Source organism: Eleutherodactylus coqui, chromosome 4 (genome assembly GCF_035609145.1).
Source record: "Eleutherodactylus coqui strain aEleCoq1 chromosome 4, aEleCoq1.hap1, whole genome shotgun sequence".
Classification (NCBI taxonomy): Eukaryota; Metazoa; Chordata; class Amphibia; order Anura; family Eleutherodactylidae; genus Eleutherodactylus; species Eleutherodactylus coqui.
In genome coordinates this window covers 140,047,043-140,065,816 of record NC_089840.1, presented here as the reverse complement: position 1 = coordinate 140,065,816, position 18,774 = coordinate 140,047,043, and the positions used below count along the sequence as shown (strand labels likewise).

Here is an 18,774-nt window from a genome sequence, read left to right as displayed (position 1 = left end):
AGCGCAGAGAACAATGCAGCTGTTTGGTTATGCAAAATAGCTGTATTGTTCTCGTGGTGATCGCGATGGTACCCGCTCCGCCTGCATAGCTCTTTAGTAGCTAATTAGCTACTGTAGACTATGCAAAGATTATCACTCAAAACTGTGACTCAAACTGTGGTTTGAGCAATCATCGTTCAGTATAAATGGGGCTTCAGACTAATGAGGTCTACTATTACATAATGTACACCAGGTAGTCTGAGAAGCTGGTGTGGACACCTTTTTGCATCCAGGCCCAGAGGGTTGTTTTAATTTAAATCACATAAGGTTGTCCTGTGGTTTCTCTCATTTGTAATTAAATGGGTAAGCCAAATTCATGTTTCCCCCCAACATTTGCATTCTGTAATATGTACCCGTTTCCCTCGTGCCGAGAGGCCAGAGTCTCCTCCAATCCTCCCAGCTAAGTTACATTCACTTTCGCCGTGTCGGCACAGGTAGATAGTCCGAGGCTGTACGTGAATGTTCATGAGATAGTAGACAATCTTGCTCTGTATATAGTCCTGAACCTTGTTCACCAGGAACCTCTGGCCAACATTGATAACTTTTATAAGAGAGTGTTCCCTATAGGGGAAAAAAAAAAAAAGTAGGTTACAGGTTTATATAGTCAGAAAAAAGGACAACATAAGAGTGCAGATGTCTGACAGCCTGCTACACATGTTACTTCAGCAGCAGTTACGCTATTCACCTCCACAAAACAATCTGCATGGATTCTACCAGAATACTCACAGATTCACTTATGGAAATTGCAGGTCCAAGGATAGAGGGGGAAAAAAGGGAGCAGAATAAGTGAGTGCAGCGCAACCAGAAGCTATACAATGCACCTGAAGACTTACATCACTGTGATGTGGGGACAACAGTTTGCACATAATTTTCTATTTACAGCTATACAAAAAGAGGGAAAAAATATACAAAAACAAAAAGAAAAAAAAAAAAGCACAATCCTAAAGTTAAACAGAGCTTTATTAGTAACATAGTATGAAGAAATGAAGAAAATGTCCATCTTGTTCAGCCTGTTTTAACCTCCCCCTTGTTGGTCCAGAAGAAGGCAAAAAACCGCAGCGAGCCAGTTAGCCCTTACAGAGGAAAATTCCTTCCTGACTCCATAATGGCAGCCAGAGTAATCCCTGGATCAACATTTGAGATCAACAACCCCGCTGGTCACCTAATGTCTATATCCTGTAATATCGTAACACTCTAGAAAGACTCTAGTCCCTCTCTTAAACTACTCCTATGGATTTCAACATCACCACGCCCTCAGGCAGAGAGTTCCACAGTCTCACTGCTCTTACAGTAAAGAATCCCCTTCTATGTTGGTGATGAAATCTTCTTTCCTCTAGACATATAGGATGTCCTCTTCTTACCAACATAGTCCTGGGTACAAACAGATCATTGGAGAGATCCTTGTATTGTCCCCTAATGTATTTATACATAGTTATTTGATCGGCTCTAAGCAGTCTTTTTTCCAGGGTAAATGATCCTAATTTTGATAGCCTCTCTGGGTATTCCAGTCCTCTCATTCTGTTTATTAATTTAGTTGCCCTTCTCTGAACCCCCTCCAGCACTGCAACATCTTTCCTGAGCACCGGTGACCAGAACTGTACACAGTATTCCATGTGGGGCCAGACGAGTGCTTTATATAGTGGTAGAATAATGATCTCATCCCTTGCCCCTATACCTCCTTTAATGCACCCCAAGACTTTATTAGCTTTTGCAGCAGCTGACTGGCATTGATTGCTCCAGTTAAGTCTACAGTCCACTAGTTCACCCAGGTCTTTTTCAATATCACTTTTCCCTAGCTGTACCCCATTTAGTGTATATTGGTAACATCCGTTTTTCCTGCCCATGTGCATAACCTTACATTTATCAATATTGAACTTCATTTGCCATTTTTCTACCCAACAGCCGTACCAGCAACTGTCGCTCCTATGCTTTATACAGAAGTGACAGTCATTCCAGTGAATGGAGGCAGGGCGGGCAGGGGATCATTCTGGCCTGCTGGCCCAATTCATAGCAAACAGGAGTCACTCAAAGATTGGGGTGTTCTTTTTTACACTGAGCAAGAAGCTACTCAGCGGTTGTTCCTTTTCAGCGAGCTGAACGACTAGTGACAACTCAGAAAGTTCTCGCTTAGTGCTCGGTCAGGTGCCGTGTGTAGAAGGGCTGACAGTCCCCCATAATCACTCATTTGAGCCATTATTCAGGCAACTATTGGCTGGTGTAAGGGCTCCTTCACACTGGTGAGCCCAATATACTCACAAGAAAATGGTGGCAAAATCGCATATGTGTACATGTGATATCTGAGCGTCAGCGATGTTTTTTCCTGACAAATAATCTCGCATCTCTGCAACTTGCAATTTTCTAGCGCAATAGACAATAGGAGTTTCTCATTTTAAAGAATTGCATGAACATCAGAAGTTCGTGCATTGTGATGCAATAAAACGGAGCCTCCATAGAGAGAAATGGACAATATGAAAGAAATAATACCATAAAATGCAGAAAGGTAGGGCAGGCAGCGATTTCCAAATCTCGCAACATCGTATGAGAAAAAATGTCGCAGATATGAATGAAGCCATTGAAAAGCATGGGTTTCATATTTCTGTGTTTTCACACACTCTTGCATCGCACAATAATCGCATGATTTTCTCACACGTGTGAAGGCACCCTAAAGGTACTTTTAGACTGGATACAATTATATAGACTCTTCGCTCTGAGGACAAACGGTTCAGTTTGTTTTTGATAACCTGTGACATATAACACAGCGACTCCCAAGGTACCACGTAGTGGGCAAAAAAATATAAAAGCTTTTATGCCACAATTCCAGAATTTAAAGAAGGTGAAAAGGTTTGTACAAGTCTCTCTTGAGCAAAAACTTCCAACTGTTTAGCTCTTTGCAACATCCTGGGGCTTGTCGAGAGGGAAAGTGGCACCTGAGGCTCACAGAATGGTTTTAAATTTATGTCAGAAATTGGCGTAAATTATGCCAGGAATGTATGCCAGGTCGGACTTGACATACATTTCTGTGTAAGCACACATAGGTGCCAACATGTGCCTAATACAGGATTGTGCGCCAGGAAAAATTTACTAAGACTGGCCAGTCTTAGTGAATGTCCCCCAGTAAGCCTTTATGCAGAATTCCACTATACTGAAAAGTGCAGCTAACCGAGCAATGCAGTAGAAACAGCAAGGCCTCGTTAACACTGAAGGCAAACTATGTACTTCAATATCAGGTCCGCACTAAGGAAACACTGCTTCTCGGATAACAACCAGATACATGAATATCATTTTACTGTGTGCTGGAAGTCAGCCTGTAAATCTGTTTTAAAGTGAACTAGTTAGGGGATTTATCACACCGCAATAAAATTATGCAAGATTTGTGTGTTTTGAGATGCACAAATATGAACCCATTCCTTTGAATGGGGTCATGCACATTAGTGAGGTTTTCCTGCATAGCACCGTGATGCAGTAAACAAATCGCAGCATGTTCTATCTGCATCGCAGCCCCTCTAAAAGCAATGGGAGAACTCCGCGATCCTATGCTGCGGCTGTGACAGCCACGCTGGGGGATCCCTGCATCCCCGAAGTGATCCGAGGCTGTTTTCCCATGAAAACTCTTCACATCCCTTGGTATTTCACATGGTGGGAAGTGCAATATGGGGGCAGGATTCACAGCCCCATGCCGCGCCCACCTGTGTGAAGCTAGCCTAAGGCTGGTTTCACACAGGCAAGAAAATATCGTGATTTTCGCGTGATATGAGAGTCAGTAAAAAAAGCTGATTATGAAACCAAGGATTTACCATGGTTTCCTTCAATTAGTGAGGTTTTCACTCAAGTGATGTTGCGATTTAAAAAAATAAATAAATAAATTGCAGTATGCTCCATCTTTTATGCTGTGATTTTTAATCTTTCATGTTTCCCTATGGAGCCTCCTTTTTTCGCATTGTAATACAACAAACTTGCGATGTGATGTGTTAACATTAGAAAGTCCTATTGACTTATGCAATAAAAAATGTACGATTTTCTTGCGGGCGGCAGCGATGCAAGATTATTCCAAAAAAAAGCATTGCTGACGCTCAAAAATCAGGAGAACAAAGAAATCGCGATCGCCCATGTGGAACTAGTCTAAGGATGATATAATAGAGGAACGGAAGCTGCGTTCTGCGATTTGTAGGTTTAGAATGATTTCTGAGTAAGAAGCAGACATAAATCCCGATAGGCCTCCGAAAAGAGACTGAGAGTCACATATAGTGATTGCCAATCTCCTCTTTACACACCAATACAAGAATAGCTGTCCATCACTGTGCGTGGGCAGGGTAAGCAGGATTGTCAGGATGTATTCTGTATTGCATCATGTGCTTCTCTCAGGGCAGCACAAATCATCAAGACCTTCCCAATATATCACTTGTGTCTTGTTGGGAAGCACTTCCTGCAACTGGCCATACATTTACAGCATGGGCATCTGATAAACGCCTGAGATCAAAGTTAACTCCTAAGATGCGGCAGTCAATAGGGACCTTGGCATCTAGTGATTATGTAGTGACCCAGTACATCATTCTGGTCCTCTCCATAAATGTCATACATGTATGTATTATGTGGATGCACTGTGCAAGCCTGTCTTGTCATTTCCAGTATGTGTGTTGCACACCTGCGGCACATGAGAGGTTAACATCTCTAAAATCCAAAGCCTGCATGTAAATCTATCTAGTCTGTCATGTCACGTGGTATGAGAGAAGGTATAAATAAGAGTGCTTAGGAACGGGAAAGTGGTCTTCATCTTCAACCTGTGTTCCATCTTCTGGGTGTGACAGTCTCGAGCACAGAGCCACATGGAGGCACCTTTAGCCTTCTTGTGGTGAAGATGCAAGAAGAGGAGAGATATCCTGTGCTGCTTGTGGATTGGATATGTGTGGAGTGAGCCCCCAAGAGTAAGAGAGTGAGCAATTGTAAGTGACTGCTTCTTTTCAAGGCCAGTGCAGAGGTACTACTTCACTGGCTAACTTTTCTACGCAGCAGTCTTGAGCCTAGATCACCGTGTAGAGATACACCCTTTAATTGACACACCTCTGCGTTTTCCAGACTGGGTGGAGGTACTGCAAGAGAAAATAATCACCGTTTACACACGTGCATCTCTGAGCATGCGAGAGCCGTGTGGAGGTACTAAGTTTTGAAGACTGACGTTTTAGCATTACATCATGCTGCATTCTGACAGGCAGTCTTGTAAGACAGCCATGGGGCCTTTCAGAAGGGTCCAAGCTGCCATGACACTTGCACGGCTCCCCCAACCCCCGAACATCAATCAGGGAATTTAAATGCGGCATTTAAAAGGTTAATAGCCACGAACGGCCGTGCAGCCAATTGCAGCTATTGCCCGCGGGTGTCAGTTGTAGTAAACTGCTGACGCCCGCACTGTATGGAGGGAGATAGCGGCGCTATCTCCTTCCATACACGTCCTGCAATGGCAGGAGGTAAAAAGACTATTGGGCCGTCACTAAGGGGTTAAGGCTGGGGTCACAGGGGACGCAATTTCAGCAGAATTCTCAGAATAACCGCACCGAAAAAACGCAAGATTTCCGCGGGAAAAGTGCTACTTTAAAACCCGCGGTGTTTAGCCGCGGACTTTGGAGTGGTTTCGCCGTCGGCATTCCCCTGCAGCTTTCTCTCCCCATAGAGAGGAGAGTGGCAGCTGCGGAAACAAGTAAAGAATTGACATGCTGCGGAATAGAATTCCGCGCCGCATATCAGTTTTCATGTGGCTTGGCTGACGAGTTTTTGCAAAATCTCGTCCACTTTGCTTGCTAATCCTGGGATTAGGAGCCACGGGCAGAATTGCCGTGCAGACTTTACGCACTGAAATTACGCAGCAATTCCACCCCGTGTGAACCCATCCCAAGTGTTTAACCCATTCCCACTCCAGGACGTACATTTACGTCCTGGAGTGTCGGGGTGTGTATGAAGAGAGGTCGCGGGGCGACTTCTTCATACAGCGCGGGCGTCAGCTATTTGTTACAGCTGACATCCGCGGGAAATAGCTGCAATCGGCCGTGCGGCCGTTCACGGCTATTTACCCTTTAAATGCAGCTGTCAATTCTGACAGTGGCATTTAAATCCCCCGAACATCGGTCACATCACCCCGCAGTGAGCCGTGCAGGTGTCATGGCAGCCGGAGGGCCTTCTGAAAGACCCCAGGGCTGCCTTGGGAGACTGCCTATCAAGCCATCTCCATGGGGTGGCTTGATAGGCTGAATGTAAAAAAGCAGTATGACGTAATGCTGTAGCATTACGTCATACTGCATGAGCAATCAAAGCATCGCAATCAAAGTAATAAAAAGATCAATAAAGCTTTTTTAATTGTAAAAAAAAAAAAAAAAAAAAGGCGAAGTTTAATCACCCCCCTTTTGCCATATTTATAGAATTTAAAAATCTAAATCGTAAAACAAAAATACATATTTGGTATCACTACGTCCGTAAACGTCCGATCTATCAAAGTAGCACATTATTTACCCTGCACAGTGAACGTTGTCCGAAAAAAAAAAAATTAAATAAAGAACGTCAGCAATGCACTTTTTCAGTCACCCTGTGTCCCAGTAAAAACGCAATAAAAAGCGATCAAAAAGTCGTATGTATTCCGAATTGATACTATCGGAAACTACAGGACATCACGCAAAAAATGAGCCCTTGCACAACTAAGTCGACGGAAAAATAAAAAAGTTATTGCGCGCACAAAATGACCGCAGAAAATAATTGAAAAAAACTAAGTCTTCGAAAAAAAAAATTTAAAAATAGTACAGTAAAAAAAAAGAAAAAAAACAAAAAAAAAAACTATACAAGTTTGGTATTGTAGTAATCGTACTGACCCATAGAATAAAGTTATCATGTCGTTTTTGTTGCAGTTGGTGCGCCGTAGAAACAAAACGCAATGAAAGATGGCGGAATGTGTTTTTTTTACATTTTATCCGACTTTTAAAAGTTTTTAAAAAGTTTTTCAGTACATTATATGGTACTTAAAATAGCATCATTGAAAACTACAACTTATCCCGCAAAAAACGAGCCTTCATACAGTGACGTCGATGGATAAATAAAGGAGTTACGATTTTTTTTAAAAGGGAAAGGAAAAAACAAAAATGGAAAAAAAAAAAAGTGGCCGCGTCATTAAGGGGTTAAAAGGTCACATAACCTAAAGCAAAAAGTTTGTGAAAACAAATTTTATCGGTTTTATATGAATCCAAAGACTCTGGGGGCAGACAATTTCTGGACCCTGTCAGGTTTTGAGTTCTTTTAAGTCTTTTTTTGTTGTTGTTGCTGTCAGTAACCCCTATTAGTTTATGGCAAGAGATCACAGATTCAGCGTTTCTGCATTTAAACTAATATTTAACTTTCCATTACCCTTGTACCAGTTTCTAGGCAACCTGCAAGTTAGTTATTTTACCGGAGGCCACAGCTTAGTATCTGGTAGTAAATTTCGCACTTGCATGACCGGCGTTACCTGCTTACTGAAGCAAATTTCTGAGGTTCCCTTTGCAAAAAATATTTTATAAACAGAGTTCGAGTTAAGCATAATGTACACAGTGAGATGTATATAGTGCAGATTTTCCTCTCACTTGTCATAAGCATCCGGGTCCAGCGGCTCATAAGTAACTTTATAGCATTCAATTCTCTTAAGGAAGTCATCCATGACATTCTCTCGGTTTCTTTCAGGGTAATCAGGACTGGAAACCTTCACCTCCTGGAATTAAACCCAAATATATGTTCATATATTTAATCCTTTTATATTAATACAATACATTTTTATATTAGCCATCATGGAGAACAACTGTGTGACTGAGTAAAGCCCTTGGCATGGAAACTACAGGCCGGTAAGTCGTACTTGTATTGTGGGCGAAATGTTTGAAGGGTTTCTAAGAGACCGTAACATAGTAACAGCGTGTAAACAAAAAAGAAACAAGTCCATCCAGTGGAGCCTAGAACTCCCCAATGTTACTGCTATCCTGGAGGACCTCAATGAAACTGTATAGCTCCATATCAGCATGGGTTTATGAGGGGTCATGTCTGTCAAACCAACCCTAACAGCTTCTACGAGGAGGTAAGTTCTAGACTGAAGCGTGGAGATCATTGGATCTTGTGTATCTGGACCTTTCTGAAGTGTTTGATACTGTGCCTCATAACAGGTTGGTATATAAAATGAGAATGCTGGGTCTGGGTGAGAATGTGTGTAAGTGGGTAAGTAACTGGTCAGTGATAGAATGCAGAGGGGGGTTATTAATAGAACATACTCTGATTGGGTCACGGTTACTAGTGGGGTACCACAAGGGGCAGTACTGGAGAGGGTCACCATTACTAGTGGGCTACCAAAGGGAGCAGTATTGAAGGGCTCTTTGTTACTAGTGGGGTACCACTGGGATCAGTATTGGAGTGGTCATTGTTACTAGTAGGGTACCATAGGGTGAGTATTGGAGGGGATCACTAACTAGTGGGGTACCACAGGGGGCCGTATTGGAGAGGTCACCATTACTAGTGGGGTACCACAGGGGGCCGTATTGGAGAGGTCACCATTACTAGTGGGGTACCACAGGGGGCCGTATTGGAGAGGTCACCATTACTAGTGGGGTACCACAGGGGGCCGTATTGGAGAGGTCACCATTACTAGTGGGGTACCACAGGGGGCCGTATTGGAGAGGTCACCATTACTAGTGGGGTACCACAGGGGTCGGTTTTAGATCCTTTTCCTTTTAATATATTTATTAATGACTTGGTAGAAGGATTGTATAGTATAAAATATTAAAATTTGCAGATGATACAAAACTATGTAAATTAACTACCACAAGAGAGGACAGAATACAGTTGTAAATTGATCTAAATAAATTGAGGGTAGAAAATAACCAAATAACATTCTAACAGTCTGCTATATACTTACCATGATATTAGCAGCAATTACTTCAGGATCATCACATTCAGACTCCACAAAAAAAACCTTATTACCAGAAACAAAGAATGGGAGAGATTCATAACGGTTGGCATATATTACAGAACTCTGTATAATTGTTGCTATTGAGCAACGTCACATTTACAGATGATTAAGGCCCAATGTCTACGGGCGGGTTTGATTTGCAGAATCCACACGGGGCACCTGCACGGATGATCCGCAAATCAAGCCACCTATAGGAATTGCTTAGGCGTCCACAAATGCATTAAATCATGTGGATTTGATTTGCGGGCCTTTCGGTCCGGAAAAAAGTAATTTAAAAAATTGCAGCATGCTCCATTTTGCTGTGGATCCCATAGGGACGGCTTCCATCGAAGTCAATGGAAGCTTTCCGGTCCACGGCACACCGGCAGCTGACACTGCAGACAGGCCGCGGATCCACGGGAAAGCAGGAGTTAAAAAAAAATTATATATATATTATATATACACATTTATATATTATATATATATATATAATATTATATATATGAATAAATGTACTGCGTATGCGTGCGGTGCACCGGCACACATCCGCAATGCAAAAGAAAAAAAATCTGGACTGGGACACAGCAGGCCTGGACAGGTAAATAATTGTCCTTGGCCTCGGGCAGCATGGGATTCCGCTGTGAGCTCCCGCAGGCGGAATCCGACCCACCCGTGGACATTCAGCCTTACATTGGTGTGTAGACTTGTTATATCCAATGTTAAAAAACAAGGTTTTGTCATATTAAAAAAATCCAACAAAGATGACTAGTTTCTGATTTGCCCCTTCAGTGTGACCCGCTATCTGTACAATCCCATTGTAAAACAAACAAATCTTTTAGAGTGGAAAAATAAAACAAAAACCTAAAATAATGTGGTTGCATGAATATGCACACCCTAAAAAAAAATAATACTTTCTTTATGTACCCTTTGACTATGGCAGCATTTAGTGCCTTCGGGTAGAGGAGGTCTATCAGTATGGCATATCTTGACTTGACATTCTTTGCCCACTCTTCCAAAAGCGCTCCAAATCTGTCCTATTGCGATAGCATCTCATGTATAGCGCCCTCTTCAGGTCAGCAACAGATCTTCAAGAGGATTCAGGTCTGGGCCCTGGCTTGGGCATTCCAGAACTGTGATCTTCTGGCTGCGCCATTCTTTTAGTGATTTGGTGGTCTGCTATGGGTTACTCTCATGCTAAAAGGTGAAATTCCTCCTAAGCTTTTTAGCAGAGGCCTGAAGGTTTGGTGCCAAATAGTGAGGATTTTGATACAGTTTCTGGTGTGGAACCAGACCAAAATCCACAGCGCAGAATATGCTGCAAATTTTGGTTCGGATTAGCACCAAAATCCACAACATGTGAACATACGCTAAAGGATGATTGTTGCATAACTCCGTAGACTTACAGAAAAATTTAAAGGGTATTCCGGTTTCAGAAATTATAGGCTTATTGTAGAGTTAAGAAGTTTTCTGATATACTTTATGTTCCTCAGTTTTCAGGACTTTTACTTGTCATCATTAACTCCTTAATGACTGGACTATACCAAGTCCTAAAGGGGTTATCCAACCAAAAGAATTTATCATCTATCAGCAAGATAGGTGATAAATGAATGATTTATGTGGGTTTGACTGTTCAGAACCCTAAAGTATCATGAGAACAGCGCACCCCGCATTCCATAGGAAATTGGAGCAGTAGTGTGCATGCGTGACCACCACCATTCACTGCTGTGGGATTCAGGGAGATGGACTAGCCATAGACAGTGAGTGAATTGAGTGGTACTCATGCATGCACACCACCGCTCCCATTCAGCTTGAGGGAGTGCCTGTGGACAGGTAATAAATGGATTTTGGTGGGATAACAGATTTCCTGCTTAAAGAATAAGTGGTTACTAAAAAACTCCTGTTTTTAGAATAGTCTCTTGCTCTACAGCCAAGAACAGAGAAACCTGCGATCTCAGCCCTTTAACCCTTTCAAAGCTGTGGTCCATGACTGCAGCATAACAACAGGGGTCCCCCCCTTTGATCTGGTGGCCCAACTGAAGTTGGGGGACCTCTCTGCAGTGAGACCCAAAGACCTAGAAAGGAACCCAGGGATTTCCAGTTCAGAAGGCCTGTTAGAATACCCTATGTGTAAACCCCACCCCCCAACCCCATCTCATTCAGAGAGCCTCAGTGTGAATATGTGGTCATATGGTCAGTGGTGAATAGGAGATGGGAAAGAGGGGGGGGGGGGGGGGGGTGACACATGGGGTATTCTAACAGGCCTTCTGAACTGGAAATCCCTGGGTTCCTTTCTAGATCATTGGGGCTGACTGCAGAGAGGTCCCCCAACTTCAGGTCTATAATACGACCACAACTTCCTAGACTAACCATGGATCTGATGACCTAATCTTACAGAAACAGATTCCATTAGTGGAATCGTCATTAGAACCGCAGTTGGGTCAGGCCATTAAAGCATATTGCAGAAACTAAAACACAGCCATTTAGTAAAAGAATCGCACATTTTACGGTCCACTTCACACGTATATTTTGGCAGGTGTTTTACGGCTGAATTTGTTACAGAAAACCTGGAATGGAACATACCCTGAGAAAAGGGCTATGAAAGTATTTTTCACTTCTGCCAGTTTTTCTGGATCCAGTCCAAATGAGCGATAATCGTTTGGTTTAAATGCAAGCCAATGACGAATGAAAATAGTTCTCTTTTCATTGGTCATTCATTTTCAGCCACCGAAAAAATAAAAATCCCCGTTGGCCCATTTACTTCTCGTTGCGTATAAGCACTCCACGCTTACATAAGAACGTGAAACACTGAATGAGAAGTGAACGATGACCTGTGAATGGGTTAGCGGTGACGTCACTTGCTCGTTCACATGGGAACCTGTTTATCTAAAAGGAGTATAACAAACACTGACGCAAAATACACAAGTGTGAGCGAATCCGAAAAACGTTGCAATCCAAATAAGGCGATTATCCATATATGTAAGTTACCTTGAAAGCATTTTCCTTGGCATAGTCTAAAATAAGATCTCTTCTTTCCCGAGTAGTATTTGTGGCATCAAACACCTGTATACAGATAATAAAAGCGGAAAGGACATGTTATTTATGTACTTATAGTGCATCAAAGCTGCAGATATCCTGGGACTTTTCATTATATCTCAATCAATTCCTTATAGTGGCCAAGTAGGATTTCTTGCTTTAATGGGTAAACATAGTATTACAAATATGAAGACACTACTTGTGCTTACTCTTTGATGCGTTCTGAAAATGCTGGCGTCCAATGACATTTGTACCTCAGCAGCGTGGAGCAGTCAGAATATCCCATAAGACTTGTTAAGAGTCATTTTAAATATTAGCTTATTCATTCAGTGTCACCAATATACACTAAATGGGGTTCTGCTAGGGAAAAGTGATATGGAAAAAGACCTGGGAGTGCTAGTGGATTGTAGATTAAACTGGAGTAACCAATGCCAGTCAGCTGCTGCAAAAGCTAATAAAATCTTGGGGTGCATTAAAAGAGGTATAGGGGCGAGAGACGAGAACATTATTCTTCCACCATATAAGGCACTTGTCAGGCCTCACATGGAATACTGGACACCAGTGCTCAGGAAAGATGCTGCAGTGCTTGAGGGGGTTCAAAGAAGGGCAACTAAACTAATACATGGAATGAGAAGACTGGAATACCCAGAGAGGCTATCAAAATTGAGATTATTTACCCTGGAAAAAAGATACTTAAGGGGCGACCAAATAACCATGTATAAGTACATGAGGGGACAATACAAGGATCTCTAACATGATCTGTTTATACCCAAGACTGCATCTGTAACAAGAGGGCATCCGCTACATCTAGAAGAAAGCAGGTTTCATCACCAACACAAAGAGGGGTTCTTTACTGTACAAGCAGTGAGACTGTGGAACTCTCTGCCTGAGGATGTGGCGATGGAAAAATCCATTGCGGAGTTTAAGAGGGGACTAGATGTCTTTTTTGAGCGCTAGGATATTACAAGATATAGATATTAGGTGAACAGCAGGTTGTCGTTTTGGGTCTTACATTCAGGTAGGAATTATCAAAGGTTGATCCAGGGATTATTCTGATTGCCATTATGGAGTCGTGAAGGAATTTTTCCCCAATGGGCTAATTGGCTTCTACCTCTTGGGGTTTTTGCCTTCCTCTGGATCAACAAGGGGGTTGAAACAGGCTGAACTAGATGGACATTGTCTTCATTCAGCCTAACATACTATGTTACTATGCTGAGCGATAAATCAGTGGAAGGTCTCCATGTGACATGGTCACTCACCTCTGTATGCGTGCCCCAATGTCTGCTTGCAAGTGCCCCCATATCCAGTGCCAACTCCACTGGTTTCTGGACAGAATCTGTAAGCAGCCACTCAGGAGTTACTTCTTTTCACTCCTGAATAAACCAGTGGCTGAGCAAACTGCAAGACCACCGCAGACTTAGGCTGGCTTCATGTGGGGGTAGGTGCTATTACGCGAACCTCAGCGCAATGTTTTTATGCACAGAGCGAGGCTTTTTTGTGCATATTTTACTGTACTTTTATTGCCCACAAGGCATGTTAATTTGCCTTGTCTAATTAGTTCCAGGTGTGTTGTTCTTCCAGCGCAGTATTTCACACACCTTGCGTATTGTGCACCCATTTCTGCATCCCCCTATTGACTTCTATGGGGACCTTTGGTGTACACAGAAAGATTTATTTTTTGTACATGGAAATGCGCACAGTTTTATACATCCAGCACTTGGTCTGCCCAATGCTCACTTAAACCATACGAACAAGAAAATAATGCAACAGCAAAATGTTGATTTTATACTTTTGTAGGAACTTTTAGGGATAGATCCATCGGTGTCAGAATACAGAGGCCGTTAAAGAAACGTGGCATATAATTAAGATAACATACTACATGTCTGTGCAAAAAAGAACAAAAAAAAAACTCGTCCTCCTAATATAGTACAAGTACTATGATGTACAGCACAGTGAAAAGCTTTTCTCCTAAACATTTGTACACATATCAATATTTGATCATTCAATCAGCAAAAAGTAGTTAATGTGATGTAACTGAACAAAAACTAACAAAAAAAATAAATTTGAATTTGCTATATAACCTTGAAAATTAAGTCAGACATTACTACTGCATCTTCGAGCATTGTTGGGGCGCTTCTTCACGGAAGCAGAAGAGCTTCTAATGAACTAAACCTGGTTCAGTAGAGCCATGGAAAGTCTAGGCATTACTGCTATAATACAGGCATTAAAATATGCCCATATTACAGTTATGTAAAAAAGGGGTCTTAGTAGGGACCTTGGAGGAACTAGTCTTATTTAAGCCTAGTTTGGTTTGCTCTTTGTTGTGGAAATGTACGATATCCCTAGGTTTGTTTCTCATTAATTTTATTAGATTTTGGATAGAATAAAAATATACATTGAAATATATATAAACAATCCAGTCATTATTCAATAAACATCGGATATGGAATGCTTCACGGAAGATTATACTCCTGATAGAAAGTAATTCACATCTGATAAAATGTTGTTGGAAGGAATAATTATCTTAAGATATGACTGTCGAAACAAACAAAAAAAAAAAGGGGGGGGGGGGGGGGGAGAGGTGGATGGTTTAAAGCTGGGCGTCTTCACATCTGCCTGGCCTATGAAATTCTACTAATCTCATGGTTTCTCTTGAGCCGCTTCCAGGAGGTGTATAGCACTAAAGTCTGACTAAGGTTGCGGGGGGTAGTTTAGGCTAGGGCCGTGGGGTTCCAGATCCGCATAGTTAGGGAATACTGATACCAGGATGCCCAAGTACGATCAAAGAGTTCCTCCTTGTCCATCAGGAGAGAGGCCAATTTCTCATTAGTCATTATCCACCACAATTTAACCTTAACAGGGTCAATGCTGACCGAGGCCTTCCTCCAGGAGGGTGCAATAGCCACTCGAGCGGATAAGAAGCACAGGAAGATCCATCGGGACATATGTTTGGGTATATCAGGTATACACCTTCCCAAGAGTGCCTCCCATCGGGATTTACGTAAATTTACATTTGTGATGGAGAATATCAAATTATATACTTGTATCCAGAATTGTCTTAGTCTAGGGCAATTCCACCAAATATGTAAGTAAATGCTCTGCCCACCGCAACCTCGGAAACATAGACCCAACGTCCCTGGGAACATCTTAGAAAGCCTCTGGGGGGTTAGGTACCATCGCATAAGTTTATATTCTGCCTCTGTGATAGATACATTGATGAACAGTTGAGTTGTTGTGTTAGCTATTTTATGCCAGTCAGATACCCGTAATTCCTCTCCCAATTCCTCTTTCTATTTAGTCAAAGAGTTTACCCCGCAGAGTCATAAAATTGGAATATAGCTTGGTAATGGTTCCCCGCACCACCTGAAATTGTGTTGCAGATGCTTTCAAAGATGGACATAGTAGCTAATGTGCGCCTATCCTCAGTTAGAGAAAGTACAAAATGTTTAATCTGCCGCAGGCAAAAGATTTCCGCGTCTGGGATTGAGTGTACTGTGTAGAAGAATTCCAACGACCGGAATGCTAATCTGTCTACTACATCTGCGATCCGTGTAATACCTTTCACAACCCACCACTTCAAGTTATTAATATCCTGGCTTGGGGGGATTCGGGATTACCGAATAGGTTAGACATCAGGAGGGGTTTTGATATTAATTGATATCTTTTGGCTAATCTAGTGCACATCTCAAGACAGATGGAAAGGGCTGGGCACATTACTGCGAGCCTTTTCTTTGCCTCACACCAAAGGGTTTGTTCAATTGGCATGGGGGACACTGGCAGGGATTCAATATCAACCCAGGAGGGTCTATGGACTTGGGAAAATAGAACAAATAATTGTGCCAAGCGGGCCGCATGAAAATATTTTTGGAGACTAGGAACTCCTAAGTCACCCTCATTTCAGGGCGCATATAAAGAGGCTTGTTGCATGCATCTAGTTTTGTTCATCCAGATAAAGAAGAGCATCTTGGTTTGAAAGTGTTTCAATGTCACAGAGGGGGCCGGGAATGGCAGGGCTTGAAATAAGTATACTACCTTAGGTAACCAAGATATCATTAGGTTTGGTCCAAAGAGGTCTTTGATGCCTTCAGAAAGGTTACAGATGCCTATATATCAGGATTAATAGTTTAAAAAGATATTTCAAAAACAATGCCTACTTGTCCTGGCCAGGCCATCCATACCGGGAGCAGAACAAATGCAGTGTGCTGTGGACAGATGAGGCACAGACATTTGGCCAAGTATCGGAGGACATAATTGGCAAAACCCATAGACAGCATTTCACCTGTAGAACATGATACCAACTACAAATTATTGTATTGGAGGTGTTATAAAGGATTCTTAAATGGCCAAGCCTAAGATTTGATGTAAATTCGATCGAGATGCTAAGAGGATTAGGGTGGACAACATCCAACAACCTGTGCATGCAACAAAAACCTTAAAGGGGGGTATTCTGGTTATGCAAAGTTGATGTCAAGTGAATGCCAATCAAAGGTTATTAAAGTCTGCAATGTGATTCTGCTTTGGATTGTGTGTCTAACTCTATAAACCATTACCTTCTCTTGGCAATTTGAAAGTATATTCACAGGCTGCAATGGATATGAAGGCGATCCAGCACTACAGGTGGGGCTCGCTCAGCAAGAACAACCAGGGACAGCTTGCAGCCCAACAACAGGGCAGCACTTAGTGGGCATATGCACAGAACAGAAATACAGAGCAGGACATTGTGGCAAAAGTAACTAAGATCCATGTCAGCAGGGATTCGACCACCATCTTTTAAAATAGCGATGTGGGGAAATCATCAGAAATGGAGGACAGGATAAGAAGGTAATGGCTGCAGGACCGTACCCTTAAAACAGCTGTGCATAAATATGGTGCAAACACCTTTCATAGCTGGAATTTTTGAAAATATGCTTTACAATCGAAATACCCCTTTAAAGCATCACACAGCTGAGGGGAAAATATATATATATATATATATATATATATATATATATATATATATATTAATAAACACACACACACACACACACACACACAAATTTCTCCCACTCAATGCCAGACATTGGTACCATAAAAGGTGCCTGCTGGAGGCGGTTTCTGAAGAAGGGTACACCACCAATATATTCTTTCTTTACTTTGGCAGAAAGAAAACGTATATCTGAAATTTTTGTTGAATTAACGATTGCAAATCCAATGTATCTGTAACATTACAATCACCTTCATCCTATTATACAGCTATACTGTCTGTATGGAACATATATCAGATGCATACATACACACAAGCTTTGCATAGAAAGGCTATATCTTTGCTTACACCAATCTGGCCTCCTTCCTCTGTTAGGTAAAACTTCACATCTTCCAAGGCAATCAGAGCACACTGCCTGCAACAAAAAGCATTAGAGATTGGTACTTGGCTGAAGAATATTAAAAGAGATTATTCGGGTGCGGTCGATTCTTTTTAACCCCTTAAAGGGGTTGTCTCGCGAAATCAAGTGGGGTTATACACTTCTGTATGGCCATATTAATGCACTTTGTAATATACATCGTGCATTAAATATGAGCCATACAGAAGTTATTCACTTACCTGCTCCGTTGCTGGCGTCCTCGTCGCCATGGTGCTGTCTAACTTCGGTGTCTTCTTGCTTTTTTAGACGCGCTTGCGCAGATGGATCTTCTCCCTTCGGCTGGTCTCGGAAGCGTCGGCGTTTTGGCTCCGCCCCCTTGTACGCGTCATTGCGTGGCTCCGCCCCTGTCACGTGCCGCTTCCAGCCAATCAGGAGGCTGGAACCGGCACACGTCATGGGGCGGAGCTACGCGATCACGCGTACAAGGTGGCGGAGCCAAAACGCCGATGCTTCCGAGACCAGCCGAAGGGAGAAGATCCATCTGCGCAAGCGCGTCTAAAAAAGCAAGAAGACACCGAAGTTAGACGGCACCATGGCAACGGGGACGCCAGCAACGGAGCAGGTAAGTGAATAACTTCTGTATGGCTTATATTTAATGCACGATGTATATTACAAAGTGCATTAATATGGCCATACAGAAGTGTATAACCCCACTTGATTTCGCGAGACAACCCCTTTAATGACGGGCCCATTTTAGGCCCAAATGTCAAAAATCAATTTTCTGTTTTTTTCATCATCACATTCCTAGAGCCATGATTTTTTCGTCACTCTCTCTTTCTTCTATAATACTCTCTGCGCAGTCTACTACAGATATGTCCAGAGGCATAATGCGAAGCTCCCGTGCCCCAATGCAAAACCTGTAACAGGGCCCCCTACTATAATGCTTTATTCATAGTACTGGGCTCCCTATATGGAGAAGAGAGGCCTTATGGGCCCCCTAAGGCTCCTGGGCTTGGTGCAACAGCATCTCCTATAGTTACGCCAGTGGATTGGTCTCCCCTCATACCTTATACAATTCATATAGACTACAATTAAACTGTGTCAGATATAGAATTTGGTCAGGTCTTACGGGCAGTTTTCCCACCCACTTGAATTCTCCAGGGGTGCAGTCATGGGTGAGCGGGTAAAAGCGTGATTGCAACCCAAAATCCCTCCCACCCCCACCACTCCCCAAAGAAAGGATATATGTGTATATATTAGATTATATAAAAATTTTAAAAAAAGATGATTAAATGAAGAGTTTGAATTTTTTGTATACCATTACTTTATTAATCTCATCTTAGACTTCCTTGCCAAAAACTAAGGTATGGAGAGGTGTCCCACTGTAATCTTCTCAGGTTTTCTGTCCAGCAGTGGGAG

General features: G+C 42.4%; 1 protein-coding gene across 1 annotated transcript in view; it reads right to left on the bottom strand.

Annotated features, from left to right (window-relative positions):
- The window catches only part of PFKFB2 (6-phosphofructo-2-kinase/fructose-2,6-biphosphatase 2), a 42,532-nt gene that overhangs the window by 9,052 nt on the left and 14,706 nt on the right, over positions 1-18,774 (bottom strand). The window contains exons 5-9 of the mRNA XM_066601590.1: positions 17,325-17,391; positions 11,966-12,040; positions 8,948-9,004; positions 7,635-7,759; positions 393-600 (exon numbers count right to left, since the gene is read on the bottom strand). Of these exons, the coding sequence (XP_066457687.1) occupies positions 393-600; positions 7,635-7,759; positions 8,948-9,004; positions 11,966-12,040; positions 17,325-17,391 (532 nt within the window). The remainder of the gene's footprint in view (positions 1-392; positions 601-7,634; positions 7,760-8,947; positions 9,005-11,965; positions 12,041-17,324; positions 17,392-18,774) is intronic.